Genomic DNA, 24,667 nt, shown 5'->3' on the forward strand with positions numbered 1-24,667 from the left:
AATTAGTACATGTCAGAACCTTCAAAGTAAAGTGACATTCAAAGAGCAGTGGAAAACAATTCAATTGCTCTAAAGAGCTGTCAGATTAAAGACCATTTAATGCCAGATTGGTCTGCATTGGGCATTTGTGTTCTGACATATGGCTCGCAGTGTAGAAAATTTCAGGGCTGCAGTGCATGCCTGCAAATGGCTTAAGTGTCTTAGTTAAGCCATTAAAATTTCCCAGAACAGATTCAATGGTTCTTTGCAGACACTTTAACTGCATGCAGGAGAGAAAAATGATCCCGTATGGACTTGAGTGTCTCTTTGCCGATTTATTAAGGTTTACTTTAACTTGACATCTGTTTGCATATATTTTAAATAGCATCAAAAGAGAAGTAAAAGTTGTCCTCTTGCTTGCTTAATCTAAACCAGATAAACTTTAATGAAAAGGACAGCAGTTATTTGGAGTTAAAGAAATAACTTGGAAAACTATAGGACACTGACGCTTCAGGCATACTGCAAGCATCTTTGAAATCAGAAATCTACCCAGAAGCAAATGTACACTGAATTGGTAAGGACTGATTATAATATTTATTTTATTTATTTCTAAAAAAAAATTTCTAATACTATTTAGTGATAATGGTTGAGAGCTGCTCTGTTTATGCATCTAATGTATTTCTGCATATAGAAACACTGTACACAGACCATAATGACCTGTAGTCACAGTATTTCTCAAAATTTTTGCTTGTCAGTAGAAATAAATAGAGAAATAGTCTCACATCTCCCTATATGAAGTTAAACATAATATCTAAAATCCATGGTAATTTAGATCATAAATTGCTATTTAGGGTCTCAAATAAACATAAATAAAATCACACTGCAGGACGACAGTGTCTAAAATTGGTAGATGTCAGTAGATAGTAGATTTTAGCACTCCCTATTCAAGGGCATAATCCTAGCTACAGTGGCTGCTGTAGGACAACCATGTTTTAGTCAGCCAAATGACATACAAAATATTAATCCTGCTTCCGAAAAAAACCAAACAAAACAAAAAAACAACACTGAACATATTTTGCTGTACTCTACATTTTTACCTCTGACTCACCTCAAAGCGGCGAGTCACCAAGAACAGTGATCTAAAACTGGCTACCATTCATCTGTAATGAGTGTGCTGAAAATTTGCCTCCACTGCACCTGAACACCTAAACCTTCCCTGCTGACGTACTATGTATCATGCTGCTTTCTAGCCATATATGTAAACTGTAATTAGGCAGAATGGTGATGTCCATCTCAACAAATGTACTCAAGATAGTGGGGCAATACGCCGGCTTCCGCAAACGTGCCCCTGGATTAATTGTAAGCTCACAAGAACACTAAAATTTGTTGGAAGATGTAATTACGCACTAACCAATGTATATTTTTGAGTACGACATTCTTTTTGTTGTTGTTAAAGAACCTCAATAAAAGACTTTTTGTACCTTTAGTCCAAGTGACTCCAGAAACCATTAACTGTGTGACCCATCCTTCATGTGGTCATTGAGAAAATAAAATACACTGATCATAAACTGTATTATGAAACCTGAGAGCAAACCTGCTACATTGTTTCAGAATATTTCCTTCTTTATAAAAAAAAATCAAAGAATGACACTTAAAGAAAATTTGTAAAAGTAGCAATTTTTTAATTAATTTTCATTTAAGGCAATCCAATACAAAGCATTTCACAACCCACCATATGACAATAATCATGTACGATAAAAACCCTTTTAACATAAAAATAGGGAATCATGCTAATCGGAAAATGCAAGAGATATAAACAACAAATATAGCCTGTTAAATCAGACAAAAAAATAAACAAATAAAGTGTTAACTGTAACATGCAAATTAGCTACAGTTTATTCAACCACTGGTGAGACAGGAAATGTTTGAAGAACCAGGCATGATAAAGAAGAAATAGCAAACAGTCCACTGTAACTGCCATGTTTGGCACAGTAATGTATGTAATCTGGTTGGGTTGGGTCCAATTTTTATACAGATCATGGCAACATGAGTGAAACACTCTTACAGTTCCTCAAGCAAACATGCAGTGGATAATCCTACTAATAAATCAGGCTTTGGGCAAAAGATGAAGTCACCATAATGACATAGAAGAGGGGAGTGATGGTTTGTCATAAAAACTTCAAAAATAAATCAATAGATATCTTCGATACAATAATATTGCCAAAAATATATTAACCATATACAATAACTCCTCTCAAACATAAAGTGTTAGATGGATTTATATGTGAACAAGCTGTTATAATACACCTCAAAATTCAGACAGAACAGAGGCTTTCTTCTTTTACACCGCACGAACAACCAGATCGCTGTTTCCATTTTGACCCCCATTTATCAAATTTTTCTCCTCCACTTACTTCTCCACCTGAGCTGCTTCTCTGTACAGAACTAAATGAGACAGAGAGACTGCCTTTCACATTATTTAAGGCCTTCTTTGTTTGCTACATTAGACACCTGAAGAGACACCTTTTTAGCTCAGATGAATTATGCTTCTGTCTGGCTTTATCCGTTCAAAAAAGGAAAACGCATTGTTTTACTGTCTGCTGTAGGCTGCTCATTTTAGGCTTATTTTTGCTTTATTCTTTTTTTACTCTACACCAAGGAAGGGCACATGAAGGTTAAACTAGGAAACCGAGCAATGTGAATGCAAAATAATTATACTAAGAGATGAATAATGACGACAGTCAGAGAGACAAACATAGAAAAAGATGATACAGCTAGCATTCAGAAGCCGTTTATTACTACTGAGAGAAATCATATAAACACAAGCAAGTCATCTAAAAATCTGTTGTTAAGTTATTATTGTCTCAGTCACAGAGTAAAAACAGGAAAGCAACCTCCTTGTGACTAGGAATTTAAGGTTTAAGGCTCCTGTAGACCTCTTTCAACTGCAAGGTGATTGCACAGGTTGCCTGTCTCCAAACAATTGATGCAACTCGTCAGTGACCTGTCTGTTTGCAGTAAGGTCCTTGACTTAGCTGCTTGTATTCTGGTTGTACTGGTTGCTGGGCGCCTGTGTCACTCTGCAGTTAAATCTTTGTGCTTCAGCAACTATGTCACCATTCATGGAGAAAGGTCTAAATCTCTGTTTTAAGTCTATAAAGTTCTGGCTAGACTCTGAAGTTAAGTAACGAATTCAAATTTCTATTCAATGTGAATTTCTGTGAATGCAGATGGCAGCATATTTCCAGTTTTTGCCATATGACCATAAATAGATGTACTTCCCAGCTTGACCCCATTCAGTCACAGACTGATAGCAGACTGACTCTATCTTATAGTCATTTTATCACCAAAGTGGCTTTGAAGTTGCCCGGTCGCAGACCCAATCCCCGTCTTTAAAGCAGCCGTTTCAAAGGCAACAAGACTGCAAGATTTGGTTGTGCTTTAGTCTCCAATCACTGTTTTCCTTAGCGTGACTGCAGCATAACATATTCCAATTTTGACCAAAATTGGATCCCGTTTCAAACTATGCAACAATGACGTTATGAAAGATGGAATGAACTAAAAGTGGACGCAGACGCCTCCGCCACCCTTTCAAATCCATTTTTATGCAGCATATATATGGCTGCTTTCAATTATAGGCCTCCTCAGTGATTTGTATAAATGTAGTGATGCTTCCTGTCCCTTAAGTAAACAAAGCTTAAAGTAGAGAGGCAGGTGGTGTTGCTAATGAATACTAAACAAAGCATAACACTGAAATAATGTAATTAACTAAAGAATAAATACTTTGTGTCTTCTTACGACTGTAATCCCGTATTATATGTATTGTGCATGTATAATGATCAAAAGAATTTCATTCAGTTTCATGGATCATATCATTTCAATTTCTTCCATTACAAAAATCATTTTACTTAATTATTTTTACAGCTACAATCAAAAGACTTTATGGATCATTGTTGCATTGTTGTGGAAAGAGGAATCTTATAAACTCTGTAAAACTGGATATGCGACAGGTTTTAAGATTGTACAGAAACCCAAATTAAAACAAAAACATGAAAGTGTTTTGCACAGATTAAAGAATTTCTTGCCCACTAAATGTAATAAATCGTGAAGCTTTGGAAACTGCTTTTGAACTATCTGCCAGAAGATACTTGTTATACAGCGCAGGGAGGACGGCTCTATATTACATGAAAATCTCTCGGGAGGAGTTTATGAGGATGGAGCTTTTGTGACTGCTGATGCGTGATCACCAGGGCCTTACAGGTTTTCACTGTCAGTGAAAGTGTCTGGGCTGCAGAGGTGGCATGTTAAGAATAGTATCAAGGCTAAAATAACCGACCACCGGGACGGAAAATGAGTTAGGGAACATATTTATGTAACTACTGGCCACTCGGTTGTCCTAATGATCAGTGTAAAATATCAGAAGAAATATGGGATTATATTTAAAACAATGCCCTTTGCTATCAATATATGTGCTGATAACATTAATCATTTTATTTTTAAAATAAGGCAAATCAAAGCAATTGCTCGACAGTTAATATGCGGGAGATATTAAAACTCAGATCAGGTCAGGTTGGAAACCTAACTCTGGATAGTATTTATACATATATATATTGTTAAAATGTGTGATCATCTTTTTTTGTCTCCAACTTACTTTTTTTTTAAATGTATGATCTTATATATTTTATATTTATGGTAAACTTCAAAATAAGTAAAAAGAAAAGTCTATAGGATTCAATGGTTAAAAGCTATTACAATAAATCACCATCCTTTTCCAAAACCACTTGGCATTGTGCAAAATGTAAATCAAAACAGAATGCAGCGATTATTGCCATTAAATAATGACAATATATCAAATAATGTGATAGGTTTATTTTGGGGGGGGGGATGTTATTTTGGATTCACTACCAGCAATATATTTGAAAAAAAGGTTGGGACAAAGGATTTTAGGGGTGTGACTATTCTGATATATGGAGAAACATGAACAAAATTGCAATTTAAACATCCAGAGTCACGTGTTGTGCTTCTGCTTTACCGCAATCTGACAGTTTAACAGCTGTATTTCTTTAAACTTTCATTTCTTTTTTTTATTAAAAGCACATTTTGTTAGGTTTTAAATATGGGATAAGCAGTAACAGCTGAGAAATGGCCTTGGTACTTACATTCTGTAACCGCATGCAAATTAGCTATGAGCTCATGCAGCATCTGCTTGTTGGCCTTGTGGAGCTGCCTGGTTAAGGCAGGAGAAAGATGCAATGTTTAAAGATTGCTCGGGAAATATTAAAACAAAGGGATTACCATACATCTAATCCAAAGCATTACATCAACTTTCCTTGGTTTTACAGTTTTGCTGATCACAGTCTGTAATTCTTTCTGCAGAATTGTGTCTGTTTTTAAATAAAGGGCACTTGAGGCAGTTGAACTTCATGGTTGTCAAACAACATTGGGTGTCAGCCTTGTTCTTGTGTTACAGAGATTTCTCCAGACATTGCAATATTATATATGGAAGATAATGAAATCCCTATATTTTTTTATTTACCGGGAGAGACCTTCTTCAATTGTGAAACTCTTTGCCGACACAGAATGAAGAACACAGTCGCACTGAAAGACTCAGCCTCAACACAACTTACCCATTTTTTTCTTGGCCCTGACACAAAGTTTTTGAAGACTGTTGCTGGCATGAAATTCAAAAAGAAGAAATATTTTTCCCCCCAAAAAATGATTTGTCTCTTTCAACAGACATGTTATCTTTTTATAGCACTTTCAAGTAAATCTAGGGATTACTGTAAATGATTTAGAAATCACTGCAATCTGTTTTTATTAGCAGTTTACGCAGCTTCCCAACTTTTTTGGGAATGGGGCTGTAGTTAATGCTCTTCATGTGCAACACATCCTGTGGTGAAAAAGCCTCTGTATTAAAACTTGTGTGTAGAAAGTTACATGCACCTTTGATTGTGGTGCAAAAGTATCTCAGTTGTAGTTTCTTCAAACACAATGAATAGCAGCAGAATGATTAAGTGGGGTTAACCTTTTATCTTCATAATTCTTACACTTGTGTGTAGTCAGGTTGTGCTTTTCAATCCAACTCACTTAAAATAACTGTTGACCACTTCAAAATGGGTAGATTTTTATGGTGTTAAAACAATCTATCAAAGGTCCATGCCACTCTGAATAACATTTGAGAATAAATACTGGATTATGCACCTTAAACTCTTATATGACATGCTCTTATAAACATTTACTCGCTAAATCTCTGAAGGACAGGTGGTGAAGTGTCATGGTATGACAAGCCTGATTAATCTTCAGGGTAATAAATTGTAAACGACACTCTTACGGCTTTTCTTTCTTCATAACGGTTGCATCAGCAGATACAGAAATACTCCCAAATATAAAAACTTATTCCAGAAGGGAAAAAGGTGCCTAAAAAATTTCACTGTATTAGGCCACACCAGTGACTGACGAGCAAGGTTCAGGTTAAAGTTCACATGTCCTGATACACTTAGAGAAACAACCACAAACAGGCACAAGTTTTAACCACAACATGATCGTTTTTAACCAACCTGCTGTCATATTGGACATGAAACAGTCACTGCCTAAAAGGCTTTTACCCACGAGTCCTGAAAGGTTTGTAGTTTCTCTTCAAGAGAAACAAAACAGAGGAATATATCACAGGAAAACAGAAAGTACTACTCCAATAGTCTTTGGAGTGTACAGCACAAAATTCAACACCCGTTTCATGGTGCCCCTTCTCCTATTTGCACCAAAAAAAAAAAAACAGGAGGCAGAGAATTTCCACTGGACTCTGAGAAGCTGCTGCTTATTGTCAGTCCTCAGTGAAAAGCCAAAGAGGAGGGCATCAGATCTGAGTGTGGTGATGTGTGTGTCCCGGCGGTGTGTAAGGAGGTGGCGCCGGGTTGGGTTTGATTCCCCGGCTCTTCATGTAAGAGATGAACTGGTCAGGGATCTCTGCTAGCACATCTTTAGCAAGTCGTGCCATGCTTAGCACGTGGTTACCTGTCCGGTCCATATAATCTCTGAAAGGAACAAACTGAGGAAAAACAACAGACGTAAATATGATTTGAAATGACAGTGATTTAATATTTAAAGTTTGTCGATACAGATTGGTGTGATGTGGGAAACTGTATTAAAGAGCACATGGTTTTGCCTAGCTGATATAATATCATCCGGGCTTATTGGACAACTGTTGTGATCCATGGAAAGCTCCTAATACTTTTTGACACTGTACACAAGCAGGTTTGGAGAGCAGGGTGGGACACCGAATGGAGAAATCCCTGAGCCTCATGTTTAAGCCCGTATGTTAGTCAACATTTGCAGGATCCTGAAAGCTTTAGGATGCTCATCCGTCACTAATCCTCTGATATGGTTTCCCTTAGGAGAATGAATGTGCTCGAGCAAAAAGACATCTTTTCCCTCTATAGTCTGATAAATTACTCTTAAAGACTTTTTTTTTACCCTTTGTTATTGCTTGTAATGATTCATGGGGGGGGATATAATTCAACGTTGTTTTCTGTCTCTCTCTTCACTGACAAAAGATATTCTGTGTAAATTCCATGACCTTTGACCCCAAAGTGATTCTCAGACTCAGTGCGTGCAATGAATACAGCCAAAGTTTGTTTCATGCTGTAAAGGCCAGTCACCTGAACTATGTCTCGCTCTGCCAGTTTCCCCCGGGATGAGATCCTGATGTCATCACCATCCAGCTCCACCATAGCTGGAAGACACAAGTTCACACAAACACACACACATAGTGGGAAAACTGGTTAGAGGCAGCTGCCTTTATGACAAAAGGTTCTTACACTAAAAGGTTTATTTATCACAGATGATAAAAATACAAATTTAAATATGATCTTTTTGCACTAGTAAAAGCTATAATTGTTCTTTTTTGCATGTCTAATCAACTAATAAGTCCTTTAATATAGACTGTGCAATTTAGAATCATCAGCACTAAATACTGCAAACCCAGCAATTAACCCCAGCCATTTCTTCTACAATTATGCCTGCATCCACCTCCTCATTCCTTTCTCTACTGAGACAAATGAGTTTGTACAGTAATTTTCTCTCTGGTATTTCTCAGAATTAGTGCCAGAGAGGTTAGAACCAGCTCTTATTATAACAGACTGCGAGTTGAATTAAATTGTCAATTATTTGTGGAGAATGACTAATACACTGGTTGGCTGATTTGATTGGCTGATAGAGGCTGTTTCACAGATATATCAATTCTTTTATTACTCCAGAAGATAATGCATAATGTAATTTAATAATAATAATTTTCATCACATGTTTGTTTTGACACGCACATAAACGCTTTACCTCCTTATAAACCAGGTCTTTACAAATACAATCATTCTAAAGGTAAAAATTTAAAGCTAACGTACCATCAAACTCAGCCTGACCCACTCCGACTATGATGATTGACATAGGAAGCTTGGCACCCTGCAGAGATATAGAAATGAAACAACTGAATTTCTTTCTCGCTCACATAGCTTGTCACCATTACCAGTAACCTCTTGTGCCTATTACTGAGACATAATGACATTGTACTAGTTACACGCTCTTTTACATCCAGCAGACTGCAGCAGCAGAAAAGGTCTATATCAACCTTTAACTAGCTAAATGACCTTTGGGTAAGAACAGACTTTCAGAGAAAAAATAAAAAGGGGAGAAAGAAGCAGGAGGTCAGTCAGAAAAGCTAATGAAACAAGATGCTAATGCAAAATATATATACTTTTTCCTAAACTTATCCCAGATTTCTGATATTTCAGAATCCAATTTTCTGTCATTTGAATGACACCAGCCGTTATGTAGAGGCTTCACTCAGCAACGGACCATTAAATGCTGATTGTCAGACTGAGGAATGGAGATTAACTCACTGAAAACACTAGTAGTGTCATCTGAAATGCCACACTGGTATCTGATGCTGTTTTAATAGCTAAAACTGGCAGATGTTTTATTTTCACACAAATATTTGTAGACGTTTATGTCGGAATTTGCCGCCTGGATGAATGTCGAACAGAAGTGTGAAACTACGAAGCTGGCTGAGACTAAAGGGAAAACAGCTGGATGGTCGCATTTATGAGCCAGGAGAAGAGGGAGAGGGAGGAGGTGCCAACTCAGTCACTAGAGCAACCATCCTCATTCACCCACCCAGCCACTCCCAGGCCACACTGGGGACTCATGTTGAGTGCAGTTAGTCTTGATACTGTGGAAGAGATCGGCACAAACTTTAGATGGAAAATAAATGAACAGAACAGCAAATGATATGGTGCTGCTACATTTCCTAAATTATTTCTCACTGTGCTGTAATTTACCAGTCTGTGTGAGAGAGCCTCTGTGGGTGTATATGTCTAGTCTGCAACAATTAATGTGCACATAATTGCACAAGCTACAAGTGGAACATGCGGGGCTGTCCTGCATTCATTAGATTTGCTGGTATTTTTCACTTAGGTAGATGAAAAGAAATGAAAAGAAAGAATGAAAAGTAAAAACAAACTTCATCCAGCTGAGATATAAACACGTGCAGCGTGCAACCAAAAGGCACTTGGAGATAAACTGGCATTTATAGAGTACTTTCATAGTCTTGTTGGATACTTAATGCACTTTAGACTACATGCCACATTTAATGACTCATGCATCACTTTATCTATGCACTTTATTGACCACAACCCTGTGGGCAATTTACAATCATCAATAAATTGCATGTCTTTAGACTAATTAGGACACCAAAGTACCCGGAGGGAGGCCCAGATAGAAAATCCACCCATAAAATTTTAACCCAGAACCTCATTGCTTTGAAGTGTTGGTTCTTACCACTTAACCACTGGATCGCTCTATCATGACACTTAAGAAGTTACATTTTCTTCCATCCATCATGCAGCACCACAAGGGAACCATCCTATTGGTCACAAATTTATTCCACAGCATGACAACACGGTGAAACACGCATACAAGTTTCCACAAATAACGGCATGAGCCTCCCAGAGCCCGAATCTCAATGGAGTCAGTCTGGAAACACACCTATCTGCACAGTACCATGAAAGTGTGCAAGTGTAACAAAGAGAACTTCTTTGAAGACAAACGGTGGTTATAGCAAATATGGATTGAATTTATGTATTTTTTTTAATTTACTGTCCTTTGTATGACATTAAATATTCATTACATTAGATTTGAAAGCATTCTTAATTTAATTTGTTCTACATCACTTGAGCAGTACATCATCTGTACAGCAAGTCATTCCACATGAAAGTGATGCTTGAGGCAAAGCTGTCCAAAGTCTTTATGGGATGCATCAACCCCTGGAATCATAAATGTTTGCACAAATTGAGTTCCAGTCGAGAAGATGCTGAGATACCTAACCATCCATCAATCCAACCACCCAACTATACATTTAGGGTGGCAGAGGCAGTGAGCCTATATCAGCTGCCATGGGAAGAGAGGTGGGGAACATCCTGGACATGCCGGCTGCCTAATTAACGTAACCAATTAACCTAACCCCGACTAACTTCTTACTGTTAGACAACAGTGCTAACCACTTCCCCACCATGCTGCCCCATACTTTATTATATAAGCAACAACTTGTAAACTGCTGGTGATACAAACAAATATTTGTATATTAGATATTTGTATGTTAGAATGCCATTTTCACAATCAGGATATCTGCTGAAGGGGAAAGGTTATTTAGTGCTCATCTGGACAGCATGTTTTCTCCCAACTAGCTTAGGAGTCAATCTTTGTGGAGTTTGCAACCACAAAATGTGCAATGTTGTATAATTTTACTTTGTAGAAATAAATAGCAGACATAAATTAATATTCTAAGCTTTGTACGTTATCCATTTATGTCTAGAAGTGGCCTTTCCGCATAAATGACACCATGAAAGCTCAATGCAAAATCTCCTGTTACATCTAATAAGGTTTCCTAGACTCACATATTTTTTACAAAGCAGTCACATCACCAGGGTTAAACTTGCTGGCACAAGACAAATGCACTGTGGCAAATCAGGCAACCTCTTTTTCCCACAGGGATGAGAGCAGTTTGTGTCCTCAGTACCTCAGCCACATCACATCAACGCGATTATCAGTGTTCAACACGACTCCTGTCAGTGCCTGTCCTCCCACTCATACTCACAGATATCCGTAAGTGTATGCGCAGCCAGAGACACACACACATCTCAGCATCAAATGCCACTAAAAATAACCTGGCAATCCACCATGCCCCACTTTTGCAGTCCTCCTGTCACCCTGTTTTGCAGCAGAGATCCAGTCTAATGAGACAACAAAACAAAGTGTCAGTCAAAACTTGCAACTTCACTTTGTTTGTGCTTCTTAAATTCAAATGCCAGGCATGTGCATGCTTTGATGAGTGTTTGTGTTATTGCAATTACACATATGAGCTTAAGGGGCTTTATGGATTTATGTTTAGAGTAATAACCATTTCATTCACACCTGGTCAGCTATGTTACTAGACTGTCTGACATTGGCTGACATTTAGGACTGAAGACTTTTAAAAATAACACAATTATCAGTGAGTGCAGACCTTACCTTTGAACTGTCAGAGTGTATTCTGTGTTCAGCCAGTTATTGAACACAACAGCCCACTATCATTCACATCTTGACAGACTAGTATTGACTGCATTAAGAAGAATGTGGCTGAATGTAATCAGATTTTACCCACGAAATGTTTTTTATATCGAATACAGTTTTCTCAGCCAAGCAACAGCATCACAGTGATCACTAACATGACAGTGCCTATGTGACAAACATATGTACATTACGAGGAAGACTACTCCTCCCACAAAACATTCAGGTCAGCCCTATAGTTCATTTTTGTCCCTCTCTCTAGCCACTAGCTGTATATTGTTTCCTATTACTACTACTATCCTGGCCTATGGTGCTTTTTCAGATTCTTCATATTCAGCAGTGACATGAAGAAAATTACACTTTGGATGCAAATTTTGGCGACCGTGAAACACAAATAGACGTAAACAGAGAATTTAACATTGCATTTGCATGGGGATGATGAATACGAAAAAATAAAAAGAACTGGGATTTATAACAAATGTTTTTAAAAACATATACACGTTAATAATTGCTGTATGTGTGACGATGTTCGTGCAATGTTTTGTTGAGATTGGTCCATCTGTTAAGGAGAAGATAAGGAACATCACTATAATAAATATTCCCTGACATTACAGAGAAACGCAGGAGTAGGTTCATGTTTTCAGTTGAGTATCCTCTTTAGGACTGTAATATGCGATATCACATAAACATACAAACACTGACGAAGACAGTTGATGAAAACCTTAAACTCTGTGCTTTCACTTCCAGGATGCAAGTATGGAAAAACCTACATTAGATAAAAAGGATGTAGCTGAATACAGCTGATAAAGTCAGAGTAGCTACTATATGCATCAAAATGCTGTTTTTTAACCATTTGACTTACCTGCAAAAATCTAATGAAATTTACTTCATTGGTATACATTCAGTTTACATCATGATCATTTTCCTTAATGATTATTTATTTGAATAAATAAAGCTCTTTTTTGTGAGTCTGTCAGAAAACAAATGCCCATTTGTTCAAAAATAAAAACTGAGTGATAAATATGTTCCCAGGTGTCGTGTATTATATGCTCAACTTTATTATGCCGGTCATGACAGACGCAGCTGAAAAGGTCGTGGCATATACATGAACTGTTACCACAGGAATTTGAATCTTTTAACAATCACTGAAAAGCAATGGGCTGTGTTGCCCTTACTAGCTGTGCTTTACAGAGATCCAGCAGCCGCTACTTCTGAAACTCAAATTATGTCCTTCCATTTCAGGAGGATAATTAACTTAAAAAACTGCAGCTGCATCCACATAACTTCAGTTTTCTTTCAACAGGGCTCATTTCTCTGCACCATAAACTTGATTTTGCATCAACATCTAAACAGTGCAAAAAAAAAAAAAGGAGGTTAAATGGTTGTGAAGTGAAGTGCTTTTGTTGGGTCCCTGCACCGATAAAGAGACAGAGCACAAAGCACAGACAGATAACAAGTAGAAGATGAGAAAGGAAGGAAATCAAAGGCAGCAGAGGATTTTTTTTATAGTCTGAATGTGGTGACAGAAGTATGGAGGGTGCAGATGAAGACAAAGAGGTGTAGATCTCTGAGTGGGAAAAAGATGGAGCGAGACAGCAGGTCTTTGTGTGTGTGAGCGAGGGAGACTCATGATTCCACAGAGGTAAAGAAAATGAGGCAGCAGAGCAACCCGAGCAGAGGAGGGGGCTGCTGAGTGATTGACAGGTGGATTTCTCTAATGCAGCAGAATCAGTTGTGACTGATAAACCCGCATGATAAGCCACATGTCCACATGTTAACCAGACATACCGCAAACACCGCTCTCCAGTTGTCGTACATGTGTACAAATATAAACTCAGGCACTCACTTCCTCTCACTCTGTTTCTTAGGTCTTTCTTCAAGTGTGAATATGTATGAGAAAGGCTTATATAACCACAGCACATGTGTCCTCCCTCGCCCGGGATCCGTGGAGGGTAAAAAGGCAAGCAGTGGAAGCAGCAAGCATCAGTAGATCAGAAGAGGTGGAGGCAGTGTGATAGAGCAGCAGGCAAGATCTTAAAAGGAAGGTGTGGCTGTTCTAATGTTTTGACTAACAGTCGCAAATTCCCTTTAAATCCAGTCTGCTGGGTGTTCTGTGCCTGTGGCAGGCTGAGGAGGAGTGGAAGAAAAGGGGAAGAGACGGAGGAAAAGGGAAAGGGGAGAACAGCAGCCACCTACTGTTTTAGGCTGGGGAAAGAAAGGTGTGAGGACAAGTTTGGGGGGGAAGCTCTGAGGAATAATACACAATGCTGTGCTGCTTTATTTACTGAGGCAGTATAAATAAGCTAAACTTTCAGCTGCTGTCTTATTCACAAGGGGTCGCCACAGCGGGGAGCTCCGCATATTTGATTTAGCAAATTTTTTACGCCGGATGCCCTTCATCTTTTCACATCTCGTATTTATTAATAGTCCACTGGTAGAAAGGGAATACCTTAAGGTAATTTAATGGTCTATGTATCATTGATGAGAAAGTTTCTAAATGTGTAATTACAGTTCTAAACATGCGGCTTGCTTGAAGCCATCATTCCAGTCCTTTTTCTCTGTGTACAGCAGAACAGCGGCCATTATTAAACCACAGTGCTGTTCTATGGACTGAAGAGAAAACCACAGAGAAGTTTTAGGGCATGCTAGAGCTGATCGGAGACGTAACAATTTTTTTTTTTCCTAAGAGCAGCTGAATAGCTGCAGCTAGCACGTCCATTGATTGTCAGTCAGCAGGTCAGACTAAATAAGACATTTGAGGACGTACTGAACAACAGGGCTATATGTAATTTTCTCAATCAGTAGACTTTTACTTGATACCTCATGAAAAGTTAGCGCCAACAGTTGATTAGCTCATTGTAGCTTGAAAACAGTGAAACAGGCTGCCTGGCCCTCTTGCTGTAACCTTGAGTTTGGCAGGCAATCAGTGCACACTTAACCGCATAATCATCCCTAAAATCAACTAAAAACAACATTTATTGTTGCACTTCATTTTACACTACACCAGTTTTGTTGTGCCATATTGATGAAAAATGAGTTTGATTGCGGTCCTTACTGCTACAAGATTGTATGAAGACAAACAAAGTAACCTCTTGTGGTGCGTATAGGTGAATTTCCTCTCTGGCACCGTGAATCAGTCAAAGCCCTTCCTTCTTTGCTTGTTAGAAGGTGCAGCTGTAATGTTATCAGCAGGAGCTGCTAGTTCTCAGCTCAGTACTAGCCTCGCTTCTATCAGCACTGACAGCAATGAGCTGCTGGCAATTCAACTATTTTTTTTTTAATCTCCACTACATCTGTCTGCTCTGCTCTACTCTATGTTCCTCTCTGCCCACACATATGCATACAGATATGGCGAAACAGGGAGCAGAGGAGAGAAGAACTGGTGCTAGCGTCGTTACTGACAGCAGAAAACAGTGAATGCTGTCATTCTTTGCCGAAGTGAAACAAGTGCACATAGTCCCCTCTAAGCAAAGGAAATACTGAGCATGTTGAAATATGAATGGTAATGGTAGGGAGAGAGTAGAGTAAAGGGAACAAAGTTTAATCAGCTTCTGTTTGTAGTTGGGCACAGAAATAAGACTGTTGAGATTTTTGTATCTCCAGGAAACACTTTTATGTTCTTAAATTACAAATTATTCTTTAAATAATGGCCTTTAGCCTGCGCTACACAGCATCATTGAGTTCAAAAGTGTCCTCATTAACGCCAAAACAAATTGGGTGTATTTAGCCATTTTTTTTCTCAGGAAATGCTCTCCCACTTTCCCATTCTTACATTTACAATGGCCTCTTTGGTCTGGGCCATGTCTGAAATGACGCCGTCTGTGATGATGAGGAGCACAAAGTACTGAGAGCCATCCTGCACCGCCGCTGCGTATCTGCATACACAGACAGAAGCCATCATTACACGATGCCTTGTTATCATTTTAATACAGAAATAAATCTGACTTCAAGACTTATTAATGAATTGATCAAAACATCGATGTGGAAAACAAACGGATGACAGTGCATGGCTTATGGAGCACTCTCACTACATGCAAATTCAATTTAAAAAAATGTTCTTTGTCATCGCTGTACTTCAGATAACACGCAATAAAACACCCCATGAGAAGAGGGCGATTAATTAGATCAAGCAGATTTAAAGCAAAGCCTTCTTTCACCGTTTGATTCATTTCTTTGTTAAAATAAGTCTCTTTATAAATCAGCTAACTTATTCAAATGCTAAATACCGACTGGCCGAAAGCCACAGCTTAAAAAAGTGAGATACCTTTTTATCAGAATTACATTTTTAATTAGAGCATTGTCATAATGGAGAGCTGTTTGGATTTGGCTCAACAAATGTGCCAGTGAGGGCAAAAAATGACACCGACCGAATCCCGTCACACCACGGCTGTGTAAAATACAGTGGCAGGTCAAAATATATGACTTAGATTGTTGGTCGTTTATTTCACTGGCTATATGTGTGACTGCTTTTTGATTGCTGTAAGCCAATTACAATTCATTCTGAAGCACATCACATGCTGTTCGTTGTGAAGCAGAGAGGTCAGATAAGTTAAAGCCAAGAAGTCAAAAATGTTGAAGTTGAGTTTTTTTTTAACTCCAATGTTATAAAGAAAAGATAATCTCACTATTTATGCCAATAAATTCCCACAACAGCTGATTCTATCTGAGACACCCAGCAGACTATAACGCAGGCTGCCGGTCTCTTTGCATATAAATTGTTTTAAAAAATAAGTTTCTGAGATAATCTTTCTGAGCTGCAGAGTTTTTTTAATATTACTGTGTTTTTAGCATTTGGATATAAATAATGTATAAATCATAATAACAGAAAGACAAGCATGAACAGTTGCCACAAGAGGAAAATCCACAGGGATAAAACAAAAATGACTGCTGCTAAAAAAGAAGAAGAAGATGAAGAAGAAAAGAAAGGGGAAAATATAAATAAAGAATCCAAGACGGTATTTTGAATTTGCATGTAAAATCACTTTAACTTATGTGGAAAGTCCCAAAAAGTAATGAAATAGCATCTGTTAGAGTTCACCAGCTTGCATGGATCTCTCACCTGGCAACATGGTTCACCACAGGAGCAAAGTTTGTCGGCCCATACAGCTGCACTGTCTTTAGACTCTGATGGTATGCCTCTAAGATGCCTTCAATACCATTGCAGTATGGATTTTCAATGTTTCCATTCTGAAAAGGATAAAAATAGAAACAAGATCCTGTTCAAGATTCTTAAAGTCAAATAAACCTAAACAATATTTACTGTAGTTACTGTCAAAGTGAGAAATCATTTAGCTAAACATTTAAAATCAGCTAAACTCAGTCAAAGGTAATATGAGGTGGGGGACATATACCAGTGGGAACTCATGTGACACCCGCCAATCGGGCGGCAGTTTGGCACCAAAGCCTAAAGCCGGGAACATCTTGTCACTGTCGTAGTCTTGAATGATCTCCCCAACAGCCTTCAAGGCCATGGCGTAAGCATTTAGCTGGTAGGGATTCATGTAGTGCAGTGAAGTGGACTGGGACGGGTTACCTGTTGACAAATAAATCAATTATAAGCTCATCTTGATGCATAAGCAACAAAGTCATATTTCAGGTGCAATCGATCGAAGGTGCTGTTTTTGGGTGGGGCTTTTTCTAACATTTAAAAATAGCAAAGCTGCGGTCACTGATCACATTAACATAACTGCAGTGAGCCTGAGCTGTGATGTTCACCCATGTTAGTCGTTGTAACAAACTGTAAGCTTATCAACAACTGTGACCTTCTTAAACAGCCCCACTGTAACGGCACATCATAAAGTCATTCAGTATTAACTGCCCAGCTGGGATATTTTGGATGTGTTTAGAAAATGTTGCTGTCATTGCCCTCAGTGAGGTTGCTGGTGATATGTGCTCACCAGTTTTATTACTTCCTATCTGACAGCACAAATCCTGCTGCTTTCCTGGTCAAGTGACTTTATCAGGGGTCTGGGGTATAACAACAAATTGCATATCACCTGGACTAACACCACAACTGCAAATCTCGAAGCAGCACAGAAATGATTGTCTGCTATATTCCACCCTTCTTATTAGCTGCTAAGCTTTCCATTCTAACATCCAGCCTTCATAGGAAACGGTGGCAGATTTACTGTAAAAAAAACCAACATATTTTTGATGCAGCAGGTCTTTAAAGTGGGATGGAGGTTGACAAAAGCAGAACTGACATTACCATCTGACACTATTGCTAGAGATTTAACCAGATACTCTGGAGCCACAAGTTGATTGAAAACACCATCTGTGGCTCGAAGGTGGTTTCAAATATGGACTCACAGATAGAGTACTGTACAAAAGTCTTGGGCAAACCCTCCTTTCTTTATAGTCTGCTAGGAAAATGGTAAATAGGTACAGGGATTTATTGAAACATATGATAAAAAAGAAATAGACAAGAAAAGAAAAGAAATACAGTATATTGTGCAAAAACAGTTTTGCCTCTGAAGGGCCAGACACAGCTCTTAGAGCTTGTTCAGTTCTACCTTATTCTTCTTTCTTTTTTTTGTTTTCAGCTAATAGGTTTTTTTTTAGAAATCATCTTTTTGATGCAAAAATATTATTTTATGCTCGTCAAACTGTTATGTTTGTCATTTTTCTGGAAATTCAGCTAAAGAAATGGGACCAAAATTTGTGTTTTTACTATAGAAACAAAGTACCTAAAGACCTAAGCAAAAATGGGTTCTTTGTTAATCTCACGTTAGGTGCCTTTTTCACGTACGAAGGATCTATAGGTCAGTATTAAGTGGCTTCACAACAAACAAAACAAAAAAAACATCTCTCTGAAAATGGTCAAGCACTTTAAAACCAATAAAAAGTTTGGCTCTTTGAAAGCAAAGGCTCAAGACTTTTGCTACTGTACACTTTACACATGTTAAAGCAGGGGTAGGGAACTCCAGGCCTCGAGTACCATCCTGCAGCTTTTAGATCTCACCCTGGGTCAGCACACCTGAATCGAATGATTAGTTCATTACCAGCCTTCAGGACTTGTTGAAGAGGTAATTTAGCCATTGAAATCAGCTGTGTTGTATCAAGGACACATCTAAAACCTGCAGGACACCGGCTCTCGAGGCCTGGAGTTCCCAACCCCTGTGCTAAAGCTTCTAGGTAAAGTGTCCACATTTTTCCTTTTAATGATTTGTATGGAAGTAATGGAACTGCTTAAACCCGACAATGGAAAAACACTAGCTTCATTAAACAGGTTAGTATAAGTTGAGGGAGGAAATAAGTTTTCTTCTAGGGGCGTGTTTATGATAAAGCAAAAAAAAGGAAAAAGGAAAACTTATATTTCCCCCCTAATAACTGTGATTCATGCTGAAAGCTAGGACTTCCATGTGGATAAATCTTTTGCAGTACTGCATTCAGTCATAATTACTGGAATAAGTAGTGTAATGACAGTTAAGTGTGGTGCTATTTGCTTTTTAAAACTTAAACGGCTGCTCTAATTACCCTTTAAGCTCTCAAAAAACATATAGTAAGAACTTTCCAGGCCATCGGCTGTTAGAGACACTATGTGTACAATGTACATGCCTGCAGTGATGGTTTGTGTCATTGTGAATTTGGACATGCCACGCTTTTGGAGCAATGCTAAATATTTTTATCCCCTGACCCCCCTTCTCCATACACACGTTGCTGTTAGTATCACTCACCGTTAGATGCTGTGAAATCAATGGCCACAGTGAAATTGATCTGCGTCCTAGAAGGGGTAAGGAGGGGAGGACATTGGAAAAAAAATCAACAACAGAACGCAGCCAACAATAAAAACATGCCAGAGCTCATTGAATTTCCATGCTCATACCAACGACCACACATGACCCCAAGAGACACGAGGGAGATCACATACAACACGGCGATCTTTTCATATGATGATATCGATCAGCCTCACTGTCAATACCAACTGCATCAATATACAAAGTACGGCCAGTTGTCAAGCAATATTTAAGTGATTACACTCTTTTATCTTGTTTATCTGACTTTCACCTCCACGAGAAAAGCGGGAGGTGCCGAGGAGCTTCTGAGAGATGGAGCATGGTAACAAGCAATTAGACTGATGGAGCACTTAAGAGTAAATCATAATCCAATTTTCCCTGCTGATGAAGCACTCCCCTCTCCTTTCTAATTTACAACAATGAGACGAGGCCTTCGGGGGCTCACACGACAGCCTCTCATTATCTATGAAAGTCACCAGAGAGAACAGCAAAAGAATGATAATAAAAACAAATGACTTAAGGATTCACATTAACCTTTCAGCTTTAGGTAGGGACGCAGAATATGCAGCAGCCTGACCCTGCTCACCTTAGCATTAATTAAACTTCATTTTATTCATTCATTAGGACATTTTGGAAATAATTACTGTCTGGGAGGGCAGGTTTGCAAATTGTACATCTACAGCAGGAAATTCAGAGCTCTTCAGCGTGAGATATACTTTTTATGTTCATTTACATTAATTTGTTTGACCACCTCTCACGAAAATAAGAACACGCGAGTATTTTTTTAATTCGTCAAAAATTTTGGTTAAAACAAAAAAAATATTTTGTTATTTTTTAGGCAAATAACAAAGAGAATTTACATTTTTATAACAAAATTTAAGCTTGCACACTGGATTTGTCTGCCCACTAAAACTCATTTTTATCTGTCCAGGAATTCAAGTAAATGACTGTAATTATCTTCATCAAGAAATTATAATGTGCTTCACTATTTTTTACAGCTTTTCAGTAAAACAGTAGAAACTTCACAGACAACAACAATAATTATATTTTAGTATTAAAAACATTTTGATTATAGAGCTTGTTAACACTGATGGATTAATCATTAAGTGCTGTTAAAAAGCAGGTGTGGCTTACACCAGCGGTCCCCAACCTTTTTTGCTCCACAGACCAGTTTATGTCCGACAATATTTTCACGGACCGGCATTTAAGGTGTTGCAGATAAATACAACAAAATACCGATACCAAAAAAAAGAAGATTTATTCATTACATGGGAAAAGACCCAGGGAAACCGAGTTAGTGATAAAAACAATAAAAAAAATAACGATAAAAACCGATAAAATCCCTGAATACCATACATTTCACACCCGAGCCTCAACCCGAGCCTCAACTCTCACGGCCCGGGGACCGCAGGCTTACACCTTACATTGTGGGGTGGTCTAATACATTTGTCAAGCACGGCATGTCTGAAGTTTCGATTAATAACACAACTACAACACTACTGCATTTTGTCTTTACTGGCTGTTAAAAATCTGCTAGTTAAAATAGTCCTCTACTTACTGATAAATATTTAGAACAAAAAATACACAGTATGTTTCTGCAAGCTGCATTGATTATGCACGTTCTTCTGTTCTCGCCCTACAGGTCGCTGGGAACAGTTTGTGTTGCATTTATGTTAATTCACAACAACACAATTGTTACACATCCTATTTCAAATTTGTGATTGGTAAAAAGGTATGTTTGAATGATTTTCCTCATATGTCCTCTCAGTCTTTAACCTCTTTACGGTCTCTGTGCTGCTGAGTTTGAAAGAGATCTACACTGACGTGGAAAGCTTTAAAGCTGTTTGAATAGTCAGATTGTTCTTGCTCTTTTATGATTACAGTGGCTTTAAAATGAGATGTAAAAGCAGGCATACTTCAACTTTTATCCCGATGAAAGCTGTAAAGCTAAATATTACAGAAAAGTGCTTCAACAGCTGGAGCAGAAAAGATGGCAGTGATGGAGGTGTTTCTCCTGTTTTGTGGTTACAAAGGGTTTGGACAGCTTAAGTGGCACACTTTCACAAACTTACATCCATTTTCAAAAGAGCCTTCACATTTGCAAGAACCAGCTCTCTTATGTCTTTCAGTAAGCACCACAGTAATGTTAGGGGCCAGACTGATGAGGATGATATGTCTGAAGAGAGGCCACTAAACTTTAAGGTTATTGTATCATAAATCAGCCAACGCCAGGAACTGTCAGCGAAATGTGTCACACTTGTCAGCTCTGCCACAGCACATAAAAACTCTGACAGCCGCCCTGCTGTGGTGGGACATTTGAGATCAAAGCACAGCCCAATCCGCCTGAAAGACACACTTCACCTGAGAAAGACTTGATATTCACACGTCAACCTCCGGTGTTAAAGCTTAACTGAAGTTGGAGGGCTGGTACTGTACCGTTTATCTTTTAGAACTCATTTAATATACATTTGGAGTTTGAATGCCCCAGATAACTCCAGCTATGAACTTATTAGTCAGTTTGACAAAGTTGCAGTGGAACATTGGACTTTTGATCCCTCTGCATGAAAGATAGGAAAGTATTTTAATAACATTTTTAATGAAGACCACACAGACGGTTTTTGGTATGTTAACAAAGGCTCAAATTATTGTTTGAACATTAAAGTGCCAGATATTTTTCTACAGAGTTCTTGGAGAATAACCAGAGCTGGAAGACAAGCAAATATCAGAAAGGAACACAATGTTGATATTATTCAGTGTCCTACAAATGTGCCAAGAGGCTCGTGTTTCAAGCATGGTTAAATAAATATGATGCTGAGCTTTCAACTTCTGGGAAATCAACAAATATTTAACGGTGACCTCACTCTGCATCATTAAGTGCAAAGATGAAACCACCCAAGTATTTCTGCATTAGTTATAAATGTTCCCTCCCTTGATTTATGCTTCGACAGAGGCGTTATTTACGACAGGCTTTTAGTCATAGTAAGGCATTACAAGTAAAAGGCAATTTCATGGTTTCTTTCAGTTTGAAGGTGGTCATCCCCACTCACCCTCCTTTAATGTAATCTAAGAAGGTGAACTCCGACTCCACTGAGAAGGAAAGCAGGGTCACCTGAAATTAAAGACAAGAATAGACACTTGATTAAATGCAGAGGTATTGATGTTTTCCCCTCAATCCAAAATAAACTCCACATCATGTCTTAGTTGAGCACTTTATGCTCTCTCTGGTAAAAGATGTGAGCCGGCCGCTTTCTGATGAAAGACTCATTTGCATTGCCGGAGGAGACGTTTGAAGAGAAGATGAGATAAATTTGTATGCATTACGTGTTCACAGCCACGCTGCTAGGTAAGCTCTGTGGAAATCACAAATGTCACAAATGGCTGCAGGTGGTGGCTACTCAACGCATGTCTGTAAGGTTCTGTCATCCTTCTTTTGTCCCACTCATATACATTTTTATTTGCAGCTTTCATAAAATTTCTCTTTTAACATAATTACCTAAAGGAACATATACTCAGTCATGTCCACACTAATACGTTTTCGTTTGAAAACGCATCTTTTTCTCTCCGTTTTGGCCTCCCATCCACACTGAGACGGCGTTTTCGGTCAAGGAAAACACAGCGTTTTGAAAACGCTCTCCAAAGAGGGTACATTTGAAAACGCCGTTTTCGTGTCACAGTGTGGACAGCAAACCCGGAGCCTTTTTGAAAACGATTACGTATTTTAGTCATGTGTCGCACTCATGTGACCAATTAAACTAAGATTACGGAGGGCATTATACAGCAGTTGTTTTGTTTGCTCTCAATTTTGACAGCCCTATTAAAGATTAATATCAGTTTGTACATGCTCCAGATAGCTTTTCTTCAAATTCTTTAAATCTCAATCGCTTTTGCAACTTTGTACTTTTGTGTTACTTGCAGCAAGAACTCCACCTCATTGTTAGTCCATTTAAAAAACTCGGTGCTTTTCCTCGACATTTTGCCGCGACGTTTCAAAGAGCCGGAAAGTAAATAAACGGCAGACAGAAATGAGGCAGGTCGAATCATCTTAGGTTTCACCCATGCGCAATACAGGAACGTAGCGTTTTTGATCATTTCAGTGTGGATGAACAACTGGTCAGAAACGCTTGAAAACGATAGTGTGGACGCGGAGCGTTTTTAGACGAAAACGCCGTTTTCAAATTATCTGGATTAGTGTAGACGTAGCCTCAATCGTGTGTCATCTTTAATTAACAGGTCTGTGGACAATTAAAGAGAACATGTACAGTGCTTCATGTTGTTGTCCAGATATAGAAAGCGCACCTTCCAAAGTCTTCCACAACACTTGCATGAAAATTAAAGAGGGAATCATTAACAGAAGAAAAGTAGGTGTGAAACAGAAAAGCGGCAGTCTGCCAGCCCTGATTAGTGTTGAAACTGTACTCACTGTTCCAGAGTTGACATATTTCTTTTTCTTCATTTTCTTTTTGGTATTAATCACCTACAAAGAAACAAGGAAAGGAACAGGAAATCCAAAATCCAGTCCATCATGTGCTGAGCATAGAAATACTTTATATGAAAAGTATTTATACATTTATTACTGCCTCTAGCTTACCAGAGCCAGTAACACAAAATGCCTTTAAACCAGAACTGTTTCTGGGCTGTGCTTATTAGCTGCAAGCATTTTATGCAAACTGTAAAGCGGCCTTTTTCAGACCAAACCTTTACATTCACCAAAAAAATGTAAAAAAAAAAAAAAAAAAAAAATACTACATCACTGGGTCAGATGTATTTTTACACACTCTAAAGCAACGTTTCCTTTTACACACATACACACCCTTTGGTTTGATGATATAATTCCACCCTAATTGGAGGCAACAAATGTAATGAAGGCATGCGTGTGGGTGGCACACAGAAACTGCGTGCCATCACACAGATGTATGCAGCGTGGAGGCAGGATGGAACAGTGAGTGTGTCTATATGACTGATGGAGGAGCAACAAGGAAACAAGTGAGGTGAGAAAGGGCGCGTGTTTATGAAATAATAGATGGGTATTATAAGAAAGCGCCGCTCCTGCAAGGGAAGATTAGAAAAACTAGAAATGGATGCACGTCAGTGACATTACTGGAGACTGGAAATTCAAACATGAACCTTGGGTTGCAATGACTCGATGGGGTGAGACGGGCTCAAGGTGCGAGGTGTACACTTGCTTTACTGGTATTCTAACGGCTCCAAAACAAGACGGAATTGTCAATCTGAAGACCAAAGACGTCTCAGCTCATTACCTCAATTCTCTATGGCTGCTAGGCATGGAAGTGACAGCCCCTAATTTAACGTGGAGGGATGGCAATTTGTCTGACACACTGAACAATCTGCTGATGCAAAAA

At 38.5% G+C, this 24,667-nt stretch overlaps 1 protein-coding gene across 3 annotated transcripts in view; it reads right to left on the reverse strand.

The window, feature by feature from the left end:
• Positions 1 to 1,685: 1,685 nt before the first annotated feature.
• cpne5b (copine Vb) overlaps positions 1,686 to 24,667 on the reverse strand; it is a 125,014-nt gene continuing 102,032 nt past the window's right edge. For all 3 annotated transcript variants that reach the window (XM_063474405.1, XM_063474404.1, XM_063474406.1), the window contains 9 exons: positions 23,728 to 23,781; positions 22,355 to 22,416; positions 19,248 to 19,294; positions 16,923 to 17,104; positions 16,631 to 16,758; positions 15,344 to 15,446; positions 8,373 to 8,430; positions 7,635 to 7,708; positions 1,686 to 7,024 (listed from right to left, as the gene is read on the reverse strand). In XM_063474405.1, the coding sequence (XP_063330475.1) occupies positions 6,833 to 7,024; positions 7,635 to 7,708; positions 8,373 to 8,430; positions 15,344 to 15,446; positions 16,631 to 16,758; positions 16,923 to 17,104; positions 19,248 to 19,294; positions 22,355 to 22,416; positions 23,728 to 23,781 (900 nt within the window). In that variant the 3' untranslated portion in view covers positions 1,686 to 6,832. The remainder of the gene's footprint in view (positions 7,025 to 7,634; positions 7,709 to 8,372; positions 8,431 to 15,343; positions 15,447 to 16,630; positions 16,759 to 16,922; positions 17,105 to 19,247; positions 19,295 to 22,354; positions 22,417 to 23,727; positions 23,782 to 24,667) is intronic.

This window comes from Pelmatolapia mariae, linkage group LG5 (assembly GCF_036321145.2).
Source record: "Pelmatolapia mariae isolate MD_Pm_ZW linkage group LG5, Pm_UMD_F_2, whole genome shotgun sequence".
NCBI lineage: Eukaryota > Metazoa > Chordata > Actinopteri > Cichliformes > Cichlidae > Pelmatolapia > Pelmatolapia mariae.